The sequence below is a fragment of the Drosophila yakuba genome, unplaced genomic scaffold (assembly GCF_016746365.2).
Source record: "Drosophila yakuba strain Tai18E2 unplaced genomic scaffold, Prin_Dyak_Tai18E2_2.1 Segkk5_quiver_pilon_scaf, whole genome shotgun sequence".
NCBI lineage: Eukaryota > Metazoa > Arthropoda > Insecta > Diptera > Drosophilidae > Drosophila > Drosophila yakuba.
The window spans coordinates 107,152-126,095 of record NW_025048824.1 but is presented as its reverse complement, the minus strand read 5'-3'; the positions used below and the strand labels follow the sequence as shown (position 1 = coordinate 126,095).

General features: G+C 45.2%; 1 protein-coding gene across 1 annotated transcript; it reads right to left on the bottom strand.

Annotated features, from left to right (window-relative positions):
• Positions 1-8,545: 8,545 nt before the first annotated feature.
• On the bottom strand, positions 8,546-17,673 carry LOC122319680 (vegetative cell wall protein gp1-like). Its single transcript, XM_043207273.1, has 3 exons — positions 17,662-17,673; positions 16,708-17,018; positions 8,546-9,338 (listed from the first exon to the last, which is right to left on the bottom strand). The coding sequence occupies exons 1-3, from the start codon at positions 17,671-17,673 to the stop codon at positions 8,546-8,548; spliced, it is 1,116 nt and encodes a 371-aa protein (XP_043063208.1).
• Between the last annotated feature and the right edge of the window lie 1,271 nt (positions 17,674-18,944).

Sequence of the window (18,944 nt, the reverse complement as noted above, 5' to 3'; positions counted from 1 at the left end):
TCGTTTGTACCTTCCACATAATTAAGTACGACTCCCCAGTAGTCCCTTTACAACAGGGGACAATTTGGCGAATAAACGGTGTCTTTAAACTGGCACACATTATCGACCTGAGCAGAATGCAGCAGCTTCTCGGTGAACTGGACGATGAGGCGGCCGGAATGACGGATGGACGAATGGCCGCTCTAGTAACACAGTACTTAAAAGATGCGTCAGAGGGAATGCGTCGACTATCGAGGGTAGCACAACACGGGCTATAGAATGGCTAGGATCCGCCTGGAAGTGGGTCGCCGGGTCTCCAGACGCAACAGACTGGAACACTATATTGAAAGCCCAAAACGAGGTTGTGACGAATACGGATCAGCAGATTCGAATCAACTCGAAGCTCTTCGACTCAGCGCATGAATCAGCGCTGCTGATCAATAAGGTGGTCCAAAGAGTCAACGCGATCGACGGAGACTTGCAGGCCACAGCATTAACCCTGCACAGAGCCATTATACTAGCTAATCAAGTCGGCGAAATTATCAAGGCATGTCAGTTTGCTAAAACGGGGACGGTCAACTCGAACCTCCTGGACCATGAGGAGGTGGAGACAATCCTGAACGAAGTCAGTAACCTCCCTTATCAGAACCCGATAGAGGCCATCGAGTTCTCTCGTCGTCGTAGTGACGAATGTACAATGATATTGTACATTCTGGCGTTTCCGAAAGTTACGACAGAATCATACAAGTTCATGCACCTGTACTCGACCATCTCGAGGAAGGCAGGTGGTACTGGAACATAACAAGTTAGTCGCGAGTCCCGATGAGACTATGCAGTACTTGGGTTGCCTATCTATCGGCAACACGACCGTTTGCCAGGAAAAGACTCCTCAACTAAGAGAAACGACTGCGTCACGCCGCCTGTACATACTTGAGAAACGACCAAGAGGTGGTTAATCTTATCGACGATGGAACACTTCTATTGACCAATTTCAATAGCTCAGTAATCTTCGAGTCAAAGGAACATCAACTCGTCGGTTCTTTTGTGGTACAATACTCGAATGAAACAGTTACGGTCGGTAATCGGACCTACACGAGCTATACCTCCAACCATCTAATGGCAATGCCGGCGGTCCTAACCCGAGTGACAGCCACCAATTACCAACTGTCACTGGAATACGTACACGAAGCGAGTAACCAGAACCTTCGAAGGTTGTCTCTGATGACGGGCAAGCTGGTTTACTCCTCAATCTCGGAAGGAATTATGGCACTGCTCATCCTCTCACTTATATACTTCTTATGGAGGAAGTTAACTTCGACCAAAGGAATCCCGAAGATCGAGAACGCGTCAATGGGCCTGGAGGCTCTCCCCACCCCCGGGACGCCTAAGGCTCTCTGATCTGTGGGACACAGATCTTGTGATGGGGAGGAGTTAACGACTTGCTCTCGCCCGGAGCCAATGACCCGTTCTGGCTAAAATAATCAACCTGCCTTAGCCGAGCCCCGCAGACGCCCCTCACCCTTGCGACTAACATGATCGCAACCGCAGCACAACCAACGGAAGCGGCAACGGGAGCGCAGTGGCAGCGATCATATGCTGCGTAAGCGTTTTCACGCCGGCACATCGACGGCGAGTTCGTGCAACGTAAACGTTCTCACGCAGAAATGCAATGCGAGCGCTCTTGCGAAAGCGCTCCGACGACCGGTATAGCGCGTGTGCAGCGTAAGCACCTTTATGCCAGCACCGGCGGTTACCCAGGTGGGTTGGCCGCCCGATGGGGGCAGACCCGATTTGGCAACGACAGCGAGCAGAAGTAGAACTCCAAGATAGAACCTCAATAAACCAGATTGTAATAATTGACGAATGAACTTGTGTTGTGTTTGGGAAGGGATAACGGCCTAGGTTCCCCTGCATCTTGGATACGAGCTTGCTTCCTACATAATCAAAGGACGAGAATAATATGGAACTTTGCTACAGGTAAAAGTATATAGTCAACTATGACTGCCAGTAAGGAGGCTGGCGTTAACTTATATATAGTTTTTTTTTTAATTTCACTCACCCACTGTTGGTTCTCGAAGAAAACCTTTTTGTCGATGCGGTGTTGGGGGTTATTAGTAAGAAAACTTTAAACTATAAATGCACTATTTAGTTTTTTTCACAAGTGCTAATTAAAATATATTATTAGGTATTTCATTTTTTTATGCATTTTTTTCATTTCATTTTTGTTATATTGTCATGATTAATTATTTTTATTTTTGATTTGAAGTATTTTATTTTTGGCATTGGCAACGAAACTTTCTTTTTCTTTCAGTGTAAGATTTTACATTGGGTTGGCCAGCTTGTATTTCTTTTTTTCTCTTATTTTACTTATCACCTGCACACACTCACATCACTATCAAATGCTTTTGTTTTATGTAATATGTAATATGTTTAACTTCAATTAATTTTTGGGTTTTTAGGCACTGAATGTATTTTAATCTGTTTTTGTTTTACACTAGTTTTGTAAGGGTTTGTATTTCTATGTAGGCTTTCTGTAGATTTTTTTCTGCGACCTCCAAACAAATTGTCTCCCAGCAGAGGTACCTGACTCCAGCCGAACTTTTGGGTCGGCGTGGAAGAGTTTAAAATTTAGCTTTGTTTCCTCGGGTAACTGCGGGAATATTTTCCCAGAACTGCTTGGATATTTACCCAGTGATGTTCTTCTTTAGTGGAATCGATCGACCTGGCGACTTCTCACTGTGTAGTCGACGATAAAAATAACACGCGTGACCTAAACGTGCACAACTGTTATTATAATTTGTTTTTTTTGAAGTTTTCATTGAAATATTTACCTTGCCGACACGGCAATCCACGGTCATTTATTAATTGCCTTTTCTTTGTGGTCTTTTAATCTTGATGCCGAATTGAAATCTGGATTAATGTTGGGAGCACATGTGATTGTACTCTCCAGTTCTTTTTTCTTGATTTGCCTTTTTGCTAGGTCATATATCTGCTGGGACTGAACATATCAGCTTGACGATCGTCGTAAGAAAAGATTGAAGGTAGATGCTGGGGACCCTAAGAACCCTTATCCGAATCAATATTCACCAGCTGGTCAATTGCCATTTAGATGACGTTGTCAGATAAGGTTCCGATAATTATTATCGCTACTAACAAAGGCGCGAATTTCGGTGATTTTTAAAAAGTCTTGATATATGGGGACATAACAAGATCTCCTTCAGTTTTTCCGCGTTTTTTGCCGGCTTCTGTGTACACCTGCCCGTTCCGGCCGTCTGTTCGTCGAACAGACGTTCTGTTTCCTGCGTTATAAATGCCGGTGAGTATCTTGTGGTCTCCGCAACACTCGTGTTTATTGCCAGCTGCAGCTCCGGCCAGTTCTCGTCCCATGTCCTCTGATCGGCTCCTGTGAACTGTGCGAGCATCGTTTTCACGGTCCTGTTGGCTCTTTCTCTCGGGTTTTCTTGTGAAGTATATGAAGCCGTGAGCTGGTGTCTCACACCCAGTTCCTCCCAAAACCTCTTCTACGCACTGCTCGTAAATTGGTCTCCGTTGTCCGTGATCATAACTTTTGGCACCCCGTATCTGGCCACTATTCGCTACCGCACAGCCTTTCGTAGCGTCTCGGTGGCTGCCCTACGCACCGGAACGATCTCGGTCCACCAGGACCAGCAGCATCGAATTCCCATGTTTTGACCTCGGCAAGGGGCCCACTAAATCCGCACACACGGTGGCCCATGGTTTTTCCGGCACCTGGGTCAGCATCTTTCCGGCTGCTTGCAGCTGGTTAGGCTTGTACTTCATACAGCTCTCGCAGTTCCGCACGTACCTTCTTATGTCTCGGTGCATTCCTGGCCAGTGGTACCTGGCTGCCACCCTCGCAATTGTCTTCCGACTTCCCATGTGTCCTGCCATCGGCATGTCGTGGTTCTCGGCCATGACGCGCTGCCTCTCCCTGGTTGGTACACACAGCTTCTATGACACCACATCCTCATTTCCTGCCCGGTGCGGAATTATTGGGGATCCTGCTTCATTTTCCTCCGCATATCTTCTGTACACCTGCATTCCTGCTGCTCCCCGAGTGCCCTTCTTCCTTCGCCGTTATCCTGCGGACCGTTTCCTGCAACGGCTGTCTCGACAGAGCGTCCGCGACGATGTTTAACTGGCCCTTTCTATACGAGAATTCAAAATCGTATTCTTGGAGGTCCCACCTCGCGATCCTTCCGGACTGGCTCTCGATGCCGTTCAGCCATTTCAGGGCCATGTGATCTGTTATCACTTTGAAATGGTAGCCTTCTTGGTACGGTCTTAATTTCCTGACAACTCACACTATCGCTAAACAGTCCTTCTCTGTCGCAGAGTAATTCTTTTCCGCTCCGTTCAGCGCTCTGCTGGAGTGGGATATTACCCGCTCGCCTTGCTCGGAGTGCTGTGTGAGGATAGCGCCCAGCCCGTAAACGCTGGCGTCCGTCTGTAGCACGAAAGTTCTTGTGAAATCGGGGCATGCCAGGATCGGGTCAGCGACCAACCTGGTTTTGACGGCCTCAAATGCTTCTTGGTGGGCGTCGGTCTATTCCCACCTTGTCTGTTTCTTGAGGAGTGCGTTCAGCGGTTGCACCAGCGTCGCGAAATCAGGTACAATAAGATCTGAAGATGGACCATGATCTCATGATCAAATGAATCTGAGGCCAGTAAGCTGAGATCTTTCGTGTGACCATAAAGTAAAGCAGAGTGTGGTGCTTGGATCCGCAGGCGCAGGAGTTGCACTTTTTTATGTTTGAAAGGTCAGAATGGCTATCTATTATCGTCGTGTATATAGAATAAAAATCCAGGCAGTTAGCACGGCCTTCAGTGAATTTTGGTACCTCAAGAGGGGGCAGCGACGGTCCCCTTTTCCGGAGTGAACGTTTCTGTTGGCTACAATCACACGGAAAAATGCCGTCAGCGAAGGTACGAGAATAAGGTTTTAGGAGTTATGAGAGCATCATCAAATTTCTTACTCAAATTGCTTTTATTTTGATCCAAATTAAGCTCGTTCAATATTTTTTGAAACGTTTGTTGCAACTCATCGATCAGCTCCAACCTCACATGTAGAACGGAATTGTCCAATGAAGTTAATCTTGATAAAGAATCCGCTAATCGTTCCATAATGTTAAATATGGCAGTCGCCGTGCGCCTCAAAAATTTCACCCTGTTTGCATCAGCCGTAACGTTTCCAGAATTTTTAGCAGCCATGGTAATAACAACAAATTCGGTTTAAGCGGAAAGATGAGTGCAAAGAAAAATCAGCATCAGCTTCCGTTATTTGTCTTTAATCTTTAATTTCAGTTAGCAGTATCAACGAAGTTTAAGTTTTAATCAGCTTTTTATAATTTGCACTAATACTGCATATATATAAATCACGTAGAGGTCACCAAAATGTTGAGGTAATAAGACTTCTTTATCCCTTCTTGCAAATGTAAAAAAAACAATTTCTGTGGTAGCGAATTTAAGCGATTTTATTTACTTTTTTCTTAGAACAAGATGCGTAACGCCATACGATTTTTTTGGACACGATTTTTTTGTGCTGGCTCCGGGCTCTTTCGAATTTTTGTTCAAAAGCCAGAGAGCGGAGAGCTCTAGAACCAGCAGCTCTCTTGTACGCATATAGTGGCACATGACCACATATAGTGGCACATGCCCTCCCCGTGGGGAGTAGCTAATTTGAACGGCGATTTTAACAAACGAATTTTTTCAAAAAAAAATCTTCTTTCCAAAAATTATAGTCACGACATCAATTTTTAAAAATTATATTATTAGATCATATTGAAATTGACCAAAACCATAATCAAATTCGTTTCAAAGATCGAAATAGATTTCGGATCGAAAATCGTGTTTTAGCACAAGCACGCACACACAAGCAAATCTATTAATAGATTTTAACGCTCTCAACTTTTTGCGAACGGACTATTTTAGCCGTCGCCAAATGTGTTATTCTAATGTCTTTGGCCTTTGGCCAGATAGAATTTTTCAGTTAGTGAAGTCTGCCCTTAAGGCTAGACAACCAACAAAAAATACTGCCTTTGCTGGAGTAAGTTTCTCGAGCAAATGCTGACACTAGCAAAAACAGCATATCTCCCCATACCGGGAAACCAATGGGAACCAGACACGGCCCCCAAGGGCGTGTATCTGTATCTGCGTATAAAAATAGTCTTATGTCGACTTAATTTTACGCATTAACAATGATCTTGTTAACTGCTTCTGTTAATTCGTTAATTATACCCGTTACTCGTAGAGTAAAAGGGTATACTAGATTCGTTGAAAAGTATGTAACAGGTAGAAGGAAGCGTTTCCGACCATATAAAGTATATATATATTCTTGATCAGGATCAATAGCCGAGTCGATTTGGCCATGTCCGTCTGTCCGTCTGTCTGTCCGTATGAACGTCGAGATCTCAGGAACTACAAAAGCTAGAAAGTTGAGATTAGGCATACAGACTCCAGGGACATAGACGCAGCGCAAGTTTGTCGAATCATGCTGCCACGCCCACTCTAACGCCCACAAACCGCCCAAAACTGCCACGCCCACACTTTTGAAAAATGTTTTAATATTTTTTCATTAACGCCCACAAACCGCCAAAGACTGGCCTTCGCACTTACACTAGCTGAGTAACGGGTATCAGATAGTCGGGGAACTCGACTATAGCGTTCTCTCTTGTTTTGTTCTGAGTTTGTGTATTAATGACTATGATGTAGTTTCAATACGGACAATAAACTTCTAATGTGGCCTTTGTCGACGTCTAACAACTTTCGCATATGTGACTCTGGAAATAACTCAAACACTCTACTACCACTGAGTGCTTGCCGTCCCTGGCTGTATATAGTTTCTACTCGCTACGAATTGCAACGGCTAGCTCAGAGAGTTTGTTTGTTCGTCCCACCAATTTATGATTTGTGTGATTGTTCGACCAAAGAGAAGTCAGAGTTTCAGATTTAAACCACCTTTATTCAGTGACGCTTGATAAAGATAATTCTGTGATCCTCGCCTTCGGATGCGCGTCGTCGCTCCTTCGTTGTTCTTATTCGCTGGTCCCGCGTCGCTCTCGACGGCGTACCCGTGCCGGCTCGACTGGGGCTTTGGATGTTATGGGGACAGGGTGTATCGTCCGTGAGATCACTAGAGGCTTCTCCCCCTTTGCTAAGCCAGCCTTGTTGCCTAGACCAACCTGCCGCCAGGTCCTGGTGCTTACTTGTCCTTGGCTTGTTCTTGCTTGCGGAGATCCTCTTCGGCGCTCGCTTGTACTTTAACTTGTTCCGGGTTTTGTTCCGCGTACTTCACTTGTTCACTATTCTTGTTCACTATGCTGATCGACTGATACTCTGCGGGCATTTTCTTTACTGACTGTCTGTCTGTATGGCACTTTCCTAACTGACTGTCCCGCGGGAATCCCGTTATTTCCCTTTTTGCGCATGGCTCACTCGGGTACACGGTCCAACTTATGTCCCGTTAGTTCAAGGTGTGTCCTCTTTGTGCTTGTACCAAGACCATACCGTTACCGTACGACCTTTGCGCCTTTGGCTGGTTCGAGTCCAAGGTCCAGCGCGGTACCGTTAGTTTACGGTGTGTCGTCTTTGTGCTTGTACCAAGACCATACGGTTACCGTACGACCTTTGCGCCCTTGGCCGGTTCGAGTCCAAGGTCCAGCGCGGTACCGTTAGTTCACGGTCTCTCCGCTTTGCCGGGGTCCAAGGTCCATTATTTACAGTTTGACCTGACCGCCCTTGACCCTTCTCGCATTCCAGCCGTTTTCGCTGTTGCCATGCCGATTTCCTACACCCGGATTTGAGGTGAGTTTTAAGACTCCTCACATTTCCCCCCTTCGTTCTCAGCCTGGCAGCCTATTAGACCCCGTCGTTCAGCTTCTTGACTTGGCATCTCGAACATCCTTGCGCCTTCCTGATTGCAGCCGGCGTCTGACCCTGTCTTTCAGCATCTCGACGTGGCATGGACCGCCCATCGACCGCTATTATCGTAGCGCCCCTATCCCAATTTTCTTTGCACGTGGTTTCTGGTGTTGCTGCACAATGGAGGTAAGTTTGCGGCTTTTTGTGTAAAAATCGCCATCTTTACTCATCCTCTCTTTGCTTTTAGCTCCACCCACTCGATGAATGCCCCTGCATGCTCCGGGGCTTGCCCTCCTCGTTTCCGCGCCTGCGGCAGCCTGGCATCGACTTGCCGGCCCGCGTGCCTGGCCCCGCTTCCGTTTGCTGGCCCGCGTGCCTGGCCCCGCGTCCGCCCTTGGCTGCTGCTGATGTTTTCGCACCTCTTTTTATTACAAGTCAGCTATGTTGTGCCCATCGCCCTCTCCTGTCCCAATCAACTCGGTGATTATCTCGTTTTAAATCCTTTATTGGGGTATGTATACCCTTAGATCGCCGCCGCGACGCACCTTTAGGCGGAACCGCTGGCCGTCCAGCATGAACAATTTGTCCCAGCGGTCCTTATGCCGTCTGCCCGCCTGGGTCTCGGCCTCATCGACCACCCAGGGTGGCCACTTCGCGCGTTAGGGCTCCCTCCACGGCTTCTCATTCAGCGTCTCCTGCCTGCAGGCAGGGTCGCTCCGGCGGCTGTCGAGCCGCAGGGCACGATTCCTGCCGTGCCGGTTTTGGTGGTGGCGGCACGGGCCACACACACGGACCCTTTTCCGGGTTCTCCGCCGGGCTTTCGTCCTTCGTCTGGACGCGTACTCGCGGATCGCGCGCTCGCTGCTCGACCGGCCTCCAACCGACCGCGGACCTCCGACGTGTCCTCCGCTGGTGCGGCCCAAGTCCACGTCAACGTCTGCTGGTGCCACCGGCGGCCGCCCATGCCGATCGTGCGAAGCGTCTGCGCGACGTGCGCCTGGTCCACGCCCCAGGACTGTAGCCGGTTGCACCGGGGCCACTCCTCATCCTGGGGTGGCGGTGTCGGTGCGCGCGGTGGCGGTGGTGCTAGCGGCGGTATCGGTGTGCGTGGTGGATGTGGCTGCACCGGCGGCAACGGCGGCTGTGGCTTCGACAACGGCGGTGCCTTCGGCTGCTCTTGTTGTTGTGGCGCCGGCGGCGGCGTCGGCTGCCCCTGTTGCTGCGGCGTCGGTAGTGGTGGTGGCTGCGATGGCAGCGGTGGTGTCGGCGGCAACGGTGGCTGCGGCTGCGGCTGCGGCACCGGCGTCTGTCGCTGCGGTAACCGTGGCTGCATTAATGGCGGTTGCGGCAACGACGGTGGTGGGTGTGGTGCCCACAGTGCCTCCTCCTCCTCCTGCCACCCTGTTAGTCGCTCTTGCCACGCGGCCTTGGTGGCGGCTGCCTTCCGCTCCAGCCTGTTTTGCTGTGGATGATGATTGCTACACCCAAAGGTTTTATTATAGAGTCCCTCCTGAATTTACACTGTCTAAAGATGTGTTTAGACATGATAAGTAGACAAACTATAAATATGTTCTATTTATGGGCTGCAATAAACATGGCACGGGACAACATAAGTAGCAACTACAGATAAGTACGATTGCAGTGGTCTATTGTCGAAGTGTCAAGAGATATGATCACGCGGGAGGTGATTAGCGCGGTCATAGGCCACAAACATAGATTTAAGATAAATCTCATCTGCATTGACCAACGCAGACTGCATCGTCTTACAAGCGCTGCATTATATAATTAGATGATAAGAACCTATGTAAGAATGAATAAAAGGCGATGCCCTCGCAGTAGCGAGTCAGTTAGATTCAAACACCCGAATTGAACTCATTAAGTGTACGCATTAGTTTATAGTGTGAACATTTTGGTCCTTCGAGAAATTCTGTTGTTTTCCCCCACCAGTGGTAAGAAACACAGAAGAAAAAACCAGCGCCTTAAAGTAAAAAGAGCAAGGTCCTTCGAGAAATTCTGTTGTTTTCCCCCACCAGTGGTAAGAAACACAGAAGAAGAAACCAGCGCCTTAAAGTAAAAAGAGCAAGGTTATTCGAGTGATTCTGTTGTTTCCCCCACCAGTGGTAAGAAACACAGAATAAAAGACCACGCCTTAAAGTACTAGGACTATAAGGTGAAACATTGTGTTCTTGCTTTTCTTTGGCTGATCAATCAGCTGTAGTCGAGGCACAGCTAGGTCAACTGGGCGACCAATCAAAAAATCCTCCAACGGATCACGCCCGAGAATACAAGCAGAAAGTACAAGTCACAGTGATTGTTTTCCCAAGATGTTGTCGGAAAGATCTGTGAAATTGATGCAAGACCAAGGAGTGCTGCAGAACAAAATACTGCAAGCCATCAAGGACAAGGCATCTATACCAGCAATAGAAGCATTGGTAGACCAATATACTACTAACAACAATGCGCTGGTAAAATTGGGAGTTGGCGATCATCAATATTTTAATGACAAAATATTCATTAAAACTATGGATGCTGTCAAGGCCTACAAGAAGTCGCAATTAAAGGTAGAAACACTTGAAGAGGTAAATATACCAAGTGGATCAAAATTATTTGATTCCGCATCAGCTCGGAGCTCCAGTCCAGTTGATAATCTGGTTCAACTGGTGGACAGAAGAGCGGACAGGGTGAGGCAACAGATAAGCCTAATATACGAAACCCTGGATAGTTCAAGTGAGATTGAACTTGTCAAGCAGCTGGCAATGATGAAAAGTCATTGGTCCAACGTGACGGACACACTGAAACTGCTTGAAAACAAGTATGATAGAACTGCCTTTGATCAAGATGAGGCAGACATTCTGCAATCTGATGTTGCCGCACTAGAAATGGTACTTCAGAGGAAGTTGGAACAGTGCAAAAGCTCCAACTACGACGTGCCAGAACTCCCAAAAGCGAAGGAATGGCCAACATTTTACGAGCTGTTCTCTGAACTAATAGACAGCAGGAAGGATCTCAGCAACACAAGGAAGCTGGGATATTTAAGAGCCTGCTTAAAAGGAGAAGCTCAAATGGTGGTTAGCCATTTGATAACGGGATCAGCGGCTAACTATGCAGCAGCGTGGGAGCTTATCTGCAAACGCTATGAGAATAGCAGAAAAATATTCTCCCAACACTTCAACAAATTAATGGAACTGGAGTGCTTGCTGCCCCACGATGAGAAAAATTTAGGGAAGTTTTTGGATACTGCGACCAACTTCATCATAAAGCAAAAAGGAAAAATAGGAAGCTCTGCTGACGTAATTTTAGCTGAAATTCTGCCTTTCGCCAGAAGCCTTGCAGCATGTAGAGTTTATTGAGCAACAATACAACTCAGTAAATGCCATTACCAAAAATACCGCTCAGCTTGCTACAAAAAAAGTGCAAGTTAAATCGTGTGCCTTTTGCTCTAAGGATGGCCACGATATGATAAAGTGTCTCAAATTCAGAGCACAATCAATCGAAAAAAGAAAAGAATTCGTTCAAAAGAACAGCATGTGCTTTAGATGCTTTGGAAAGCATAATGCTATCGACTGCAGAAAGGAAATTACATGCAATCGATGCTCCAAAAGACACAACAGCCTTCTTCATGAAGACACAAAACGCAGTATCAACAGCAATAGCCTTAAGCAAGGCCAAGACACACTATTGGCTACAGCTGTTGTTTTGGTGAAAAACAACGCTGGAGGTTACAACGAGTTGAGGGCGCTTATTGACGGTGGATCCCAGAAGACGCTGATTTCAGAGGAAGCAGCACAAATATTAAGGATTCCCAGAGTAAGAAGTACTATAGAGGTCGAAGGTATCTCCCAGACTACTCAATTATCAAAAAATAGTGTCCACCTGACGATCAAACCAAAAATTCCAAGCAGCTTCAAAGCATCAACGGAAGCATTGGTTTTACCAACACTCCATAGAGCCCTTTCCAGCAAAAAATTTGATATTGATATCAACAAAGAGTGGAAGGGCTACAGGCTAGCAGATCCACGATTCAACGAGCCAAGCAGAATTGACATGGGGATAGGTGTGGATCTATTTCCCCTGATTATGATGGAGAAAAGAAAACCCGTGAATGGAATCTTGGGACAAAAAACCAAATTTGGATGGATTGTGTCCGGAAATATAACTCGAGCAGCAAAGCACAAAATTATAAGTGCCCCTACAACAATAAATCTAAAGGACCTGGATCGCTTTTGGGAATTGGAAGATGAAGCCGATGAGACGATTACAGACAATGCAAAATGCAAAAGAAAATTCCAAGAAACAACTGTCATCAACGAGGAAGGCAGATTTGTGGTGTCAATTCCATTCCACCAAGAGGCAAAGCTGGGGGACTCTCGCAAACAGGCAATGGCAAGGCTTATGCAAATGGAAAAGAAGTTTCAAAGAAACCCAAAGAACTGGGCTGCATACAACGAATTCATGAAAGAATACCTTAAGATGGGACATATGGAATCTGTAAAGACAACGGGTCAAGGTAAATACTACTTACCCCATCAAGCAATCATCAGGCCTGGAAGCTACGAGTAGTTTTTGACGCATCCGCAAAGACGACAAATGGACTAAGCCTAAATGACGTTATTATAGCTGGTCCTAAGATTCAAAAGGATATATTCGATATTCTAAATAAATGGCGCAAGTGGCAATATGTTATGGTAGCTGACATTGAAAAAATGTATCGCCAAATAAAGGTTGCTGAGAAAGACCAAGAATACCAATATATCCTATGGAGGGATGATCCAAAATTGCCGATCAGTGAGTTTAAGTTAACAACCGTAACTTATGGCACCTCGGCAGCACCTTTCTTAGCAGTCCGATGTCTACGAGAGCTGGCAGATCGGTTTTGTTAAGAGGATAGCGTCTTAGCAGAAACAATAAGAGACGACTTTTATATGGATGACCTCATAACTGGTGGAGACACAGTCAACGAGTGCCATGAACTTCAAAGGAAATTGAGATAAGTGATGGAGAAGGCGGCATGCATCTGCGAAAATGGGTTGCAAATGACGAACGTATTTTAGCCGACATTCAGGACGACGGTGCTACGGAGAAAATCTGCATTGAGGAGAATGAATCGATCAAAACCTTAGGACTTCAATGGGATCCGAAGAAGGATACATTTACGTTTTCGGCAGAAAACCCAATGCTAACACGCATAACAAAGCGGTTAGTGTTATCACAGTTGTCCAGAATTTTCAACCCACTAGGATGGTTGGCACCTGTAACGATTCAAGCCAATGTTTTATTCAGGAATTGTGGAAGTTACCGATGACTTGGGACGTTGAATTGGAATCCAACTTAGCAAACTGGTGGATGGAATATGCTAAAGGTCTATAAAATTTAGAAGAAATTAGCATTTCACGGTGGACTGGATGCTCCAAAGGTATTATGGAGCTACATGGATTCTGCGATGCATCAGAGAAAGCATATGCAGCGGCTGTGTATACAAAAGTAGGCGGCAGAGTTACCTTGCTAGCAGCAAAAAGCAAAGTAAATCCTAGAAAAAACAGAAAAACAATTCCAAAGTTGGAATTATGTGCTGCGCATTTACTAGCAAAGTTATTAGCGAAAGTGCAGGCTATATGGAGCAACTCGATTACAACGCATGCATGGAGAGATTCGCAAATTACTATTGCTTGGATACAGAACAAGCGCAGCAAAGATAAGTTCGTCAGAACTAGAGTGGAAGATATCAATAAACTAATTCCCAATGTCAAATGGAATTACGTTAAATCGGAAGAAAATCCAGCAGACGTGGCTTGAAGAGGGATATCACCGCAAGCTCTTAAAATCTGTGAAATTTGGTGGAGAGGGCCGAATTGGCTATCTATAGATGCACAACACTGGCCCACTCAAAAGGAATCGGAAATGGTTGTGGTATCCACATTGATAAAATGCGAATATCGGCAAAACCATCTTTTATCAAAGTATTCATCGATCGACAAACTTCTTAGAGTAATGGCGTATGTATTACGCTTCATAACAAAGCTGAGAGGAAAATCGCAACAGCCGTCACATCTTACGGTGGAGGAATTAAAGCTAGCGAAGATTGCTGTGGTAAAGATACAACAACAGCTAGATTTTGGACTCGAAGTCAGACTACTCAAAAACAAAAGACCTTTAGACCCAAAGAGTAAGTTGCAGTCGTTAAATCCGTTTTTGGATAGTGATGGCGTACTTCAAGTTGGTGGAGGACTACAAAACGCAATGATACCGTATAATGTAAAACATCCAATTATACTGGATAAGTCACATTTGACTTGGTTAATTGTAAAGGATTCTCATAAAGAAACTCTGCATGGCGGAATTAACATTATGAGAACTTATATTCAGAGGGAGTTCTGGATATTTGGCATACAAAATTCCTTAAAGAAATATTTAAGGGAATGTATTGTATGTATACGATACAAGCAAGAGAAGTCCAGTCAACTGATGGGAAATTTACCAGTTTATCGAGTAACGGCTGATTACTAGTTTCAAAATACTGGAATAGACTACGCACTTTATCCCCCCGGGAAGCCCCCACATGGGAGGTTTATGGGAAGCCGGTGTAAAATCAGTGAAGTATCGCCTTAAACGAGTTATTGGTGAAAACAGCTTTACATATGAAGAATTTGCATCGCTGCTATGTCAAATCGAAGCAGTACTAAACTCGCGCCCATTAGTCACTGTAAGGAGCGAAAAGAATGGTGAGGAAATATTAACGCCGGGTCATTTTCTGGCGGGAAGACCTCTAATTGGAGCTCCTGAACATTTTGACGAAAGTAAGACAATCAGCTCTTTGGATAGATGGAAGCTTATTCAACGCAGAAGAAATGGAAAGAGGAGTATCTGGTGTCATTGCAACAGCGAACCAAATGGCGCCAAGTGAAGCCAAATCTTAAGGAGGGACAGTTGGTTCTTATAAACATTAGTACGACTAAAGAACAAGATGATAAAGTCCGGGTAGACACGGTTAAAAAAAGCGATGGCGAAGTAAAAAGATCGCTAAACAAGATCTGTCCTGCTAGCGAAGCAAAACCAGCTGGAGTTGCAACGCCATCTAGAACGGAGTCAATGCAGCTACGCAAGGACAAGAAGCTTAGGCAGCGAGTTCCAAAAGGCAAAAGGAATGGCACTGGAAACATAGCTACTGTGCTATGCTGTTTATTGATGTTGCAAGCTACAACTGCGACAAAAAATTCGGAAGAAATTCCCAAAGAAGACATGCAAGCCTATTTTGATGTCATAAAACAATCAGAGGACTTCCTGGAAAAATCCCGCCTGGTTTGCGAAAAAATGGGAGACTTCAAGGACTACTGCGATTTCTTCGGCACGACAATAAGGACAAAAATTGACAACATAAAAGAAAAAGACAAAATACTACGGCACCGTACCAACCGAAAGAAAAGGTTTATACTGTTCTTTGATATCGGAAATGCAAATAGAATACAGGAAAATATGCAAACGATCATAAAAAACGAAAAACATATAATGGCATATGTTGACAATCAGACCTCGGTCATCAATGCCACGGAAGAATTAGAAAGAGCAACTACGATAGAAGCAAACCGGAATTTGGGAAAACTGACCCAACAAGTCAATATTATTGCAGAAACCATGAAGGAGCACTTTATGGTATATAAGGAGTCAATTAAATTCCTTATGTTATCAAATCAAGTGCGAAACTGGATTGAAGAAGCAGAAAGCCTACAAGCAACAGCGATCTCAATGGTAACGGACATTAGTGAAGGAAAAATTCATCCTACACTAATTGCGCCTAACAAAAATCTGGAGGAGCTCGAAAAAGTTAAGCAAAAATTAGGACGAAAACAAATGCTACCGGGTGGAAATTCAGTTATACAATTACCACTGATCTATAAACTGATGAAGGCACAAGCTATGTTGCAGGATAATGTCCTATTCTTTGAAGCAAAATTACCGATATACAACAATCAGGAAACGGATCTCTTTGAAGTAATCCCAATACCACTGTGGACAAACGGAACAAAGCTTATTCCGAAATTGAATTTTAAATATTTTGCGTTCAATACAGACATAAACGCATATCACCTAATGTCTGAAATGGAAATTAACCAATGCAGACAAGAGGATTCGACAACATGGCTTTGCGAAAATAATTGGGCATGGAAAAACGCGGATGATCACTCTTGCGAAATATCTCAAGTGAAACCAAGCAAGGCACACTCATGCGAAATGATGGAATTCCGAGGCAATTCATTCATCAAAGAGATAAGTGGATCCAACCGTTGGCTATTTAGACTGTTTCGGAATACAACAGCTAATATAAGAACGAACAGCAACGAACAGCATCAAGTTATAAGACTGCCCAATCAAGGCATTATACAACTACCTGCAGGATGCAATATTAGGGGATACAACCATAATTACTCCTCAAAAAGTAATTTCGACAGCGTCTGAAATGTCTATCTTTCCCAGTTTACGAATTATAGATGACAAGGAGACATGGAACGTGGTCCCGCTGAAGCACTTGATTGTCAACAACACTAATGAACTACAAAATCTTTAAATGCGCATCAAGACTCTGAAAAATAACAAAGTACACATTGATGACTTGATTTTCCACACGGCAAGCGGACACTCGGCTCTAGCGTTGACAGCGATTATCATAATTATAATGGTCATTTATATCCGGAGGCAACGCATAAATGAGAGACAACTACTGGCCTGGTCCACGCCCCAGGACTGTAGCCGCTTGCACCGGGGCCACTTGTCGGTGCGCGCGGTGGTGCTAGCGGCGGTATCGGTGTGCGTGGTGGTGGTGGTGGATGTGGCTGCACCGGCGGCGGCGGCAACGGCGGCTGTGGCTTCGACAACGGCGGTGCCTTCGGCTGCTCTTGTTGTTGTGGCGCCGGCGTCGGCGGCTGCGGCGTCGGCTGCCCCTGTTGCTGCGGCGTCGGTAGTGGTGGTGGCTGCGATGGCAGCGGTGGCTGCGGCTGCGGCACCGGCGTCTGTGGCTGCGGTAGCGGTGGCTGCATTAATGGCGGTTGCGGCAACGACGGCGGTGGGTGTGGTGCCCACAGAGCCTCCTCCTCCTCCTGCCACCCTGCTAGTCGCTCTTGCCACGCGGCCTTGGTGGAGGCTGCCTTCCGCTCCAGCCTGTTTTTCTGTGGATGATGATTGCTACACCCAAAGGTTTTATTATAGAGTCCCTCCTGAATTTACACTGTCTAAAGATGTGTTTAGACATTATAAGTAGACAAACTATAAATATGTTCTATTTATGGGCTGCAATAAACATGGCACGGGACAACATAAGTAGCAACTACAGATAAGTACGATTGCAGTGGTCTATTGTCGAAGTGTCAAGAGATATGATCACGCGGGAGGTGATTAGCGCGGTCATAGGCCACAAACATAGATTTCAGATAAATCTCATCTGCATTGACCAACGCAGACTGCATCGTCTTACAAGCGCTGCATTATATAATTAGATGATAAGAACCTATGTAAGAATGAATAAAAGGCGATGCCCTCGCAGTAGCGAGTCAGTTAGATTCAAACACCCGAATTGAACTCATTAAGTGTACGCATTAGTTTATAGTGTGAACAACACAATGAGACGATCCTCGTATGAACGAAACAGCGACAAAAAGAAACGAACAACTCCACTGTCTCAGTTTCTTCTTCTAGAAAATTAACAGCAAGCGAAACTTAATTATACTATATTGTGAGAGAAGGAAGCACGAATTTGGATGTAAGTCTGGCGGGGTGGTTTTAGATGTTAATTTCCACTCCCACTATCATTACCCTCCCAACCATAGTCTTCAATGTAATCTCATAATTCTGTACTCTTAATTCCTTAAATCTGATTCCGTATTTTTCTAAGTTTTGCTCCTTATTTTACATTATTTATCTTTATTTATTTTTTGCAAAAATCTCTATTCATTTTTATTTTTATTAATTTTTTGTTTTTTTTTTTGGCTTATTGTGCCAAGTTTTTATTTTTCTTGTTTGTTACCAACAAAAGAACATTGAAGTGGAGTGGGTTTTATTTTTATGTTGTAGTTGTTTAGTAATCAATAATCCTTAACAACTATTTAGTGTTTTTCTCTTTTCTATGGGGTTTATTTATTTAAACGCATCATTGAAAGAAAAAGGTTTCTATTGCTAAAAGGAGAAAATATGTAGGTGCAAGTCATGTCAATATTAATTTCTTTCAGTGTAGTCGTCAATGTTTACGTTACATTATAGTGCTTTAAATTACCATGTTAGAATTCGGAAAAGAATCGAAAGAGTAATTGGCAAAATAGACAAATCAATCGGCACGAGCGGTTGATAAGCCTTAACTCAGGTAGCCAGGCTCTACACTGAACTACATAATTGCAATTTAGTAATTTTAAGTTTTAGTTTTGTTTTGGCTATATAAGTTAACGACTTACTCTCGCCCGGAGCCAATGACCCGTTCTGGCTAAAGTAAACAACCTGCCTTAGCCGAGCCCCGCAGACGCCCCTCACCCTTGCGACAAACATGATCGCAACCGCAGTACAACCAACGGATGCAGCAACGGGAGCGCAGTGCCAGCGATCATATGCTGCGTAAGCGTTTTCACGCCGGCACATCGACGGTGAGTTCGTGCAACGTAAACGTTCTCACGCAGAAATGCAATGCGAGCGCTCTTGCTAAAGCGCTCCGACGACCGGCATAGCGCGTGTGCAGCGTAAGCACCTTTATGCCAGCACCGGCGGTTACCCAGGTTGGTTGGCCGCCCGATGGGGGCAGACCCGATTTGGCAACGACAGCGATCAGAAGTAGAACTCCAAGATAGAACCTCAATAAACCAGATTGTAATAATTGACGAATGAACTTGTGTTCTGTTTGGGAAGGGATAACGGCCTAGGTTCCCCTGCATCTTGGATACGAGCTTGCTTCCTACATAATCAAAGGACGAGAATAATATGGAACTTTGCTACAGGTAAAAGTATATAGTCAACTATGACTGCCAATAAGGAGGCTGGCGTTAACTGGCGCCCGAACAGTCGGCAAGCCCGGCTTTACCAGTGTATGTGTGTGCAGTGTTCTAACAAAACAA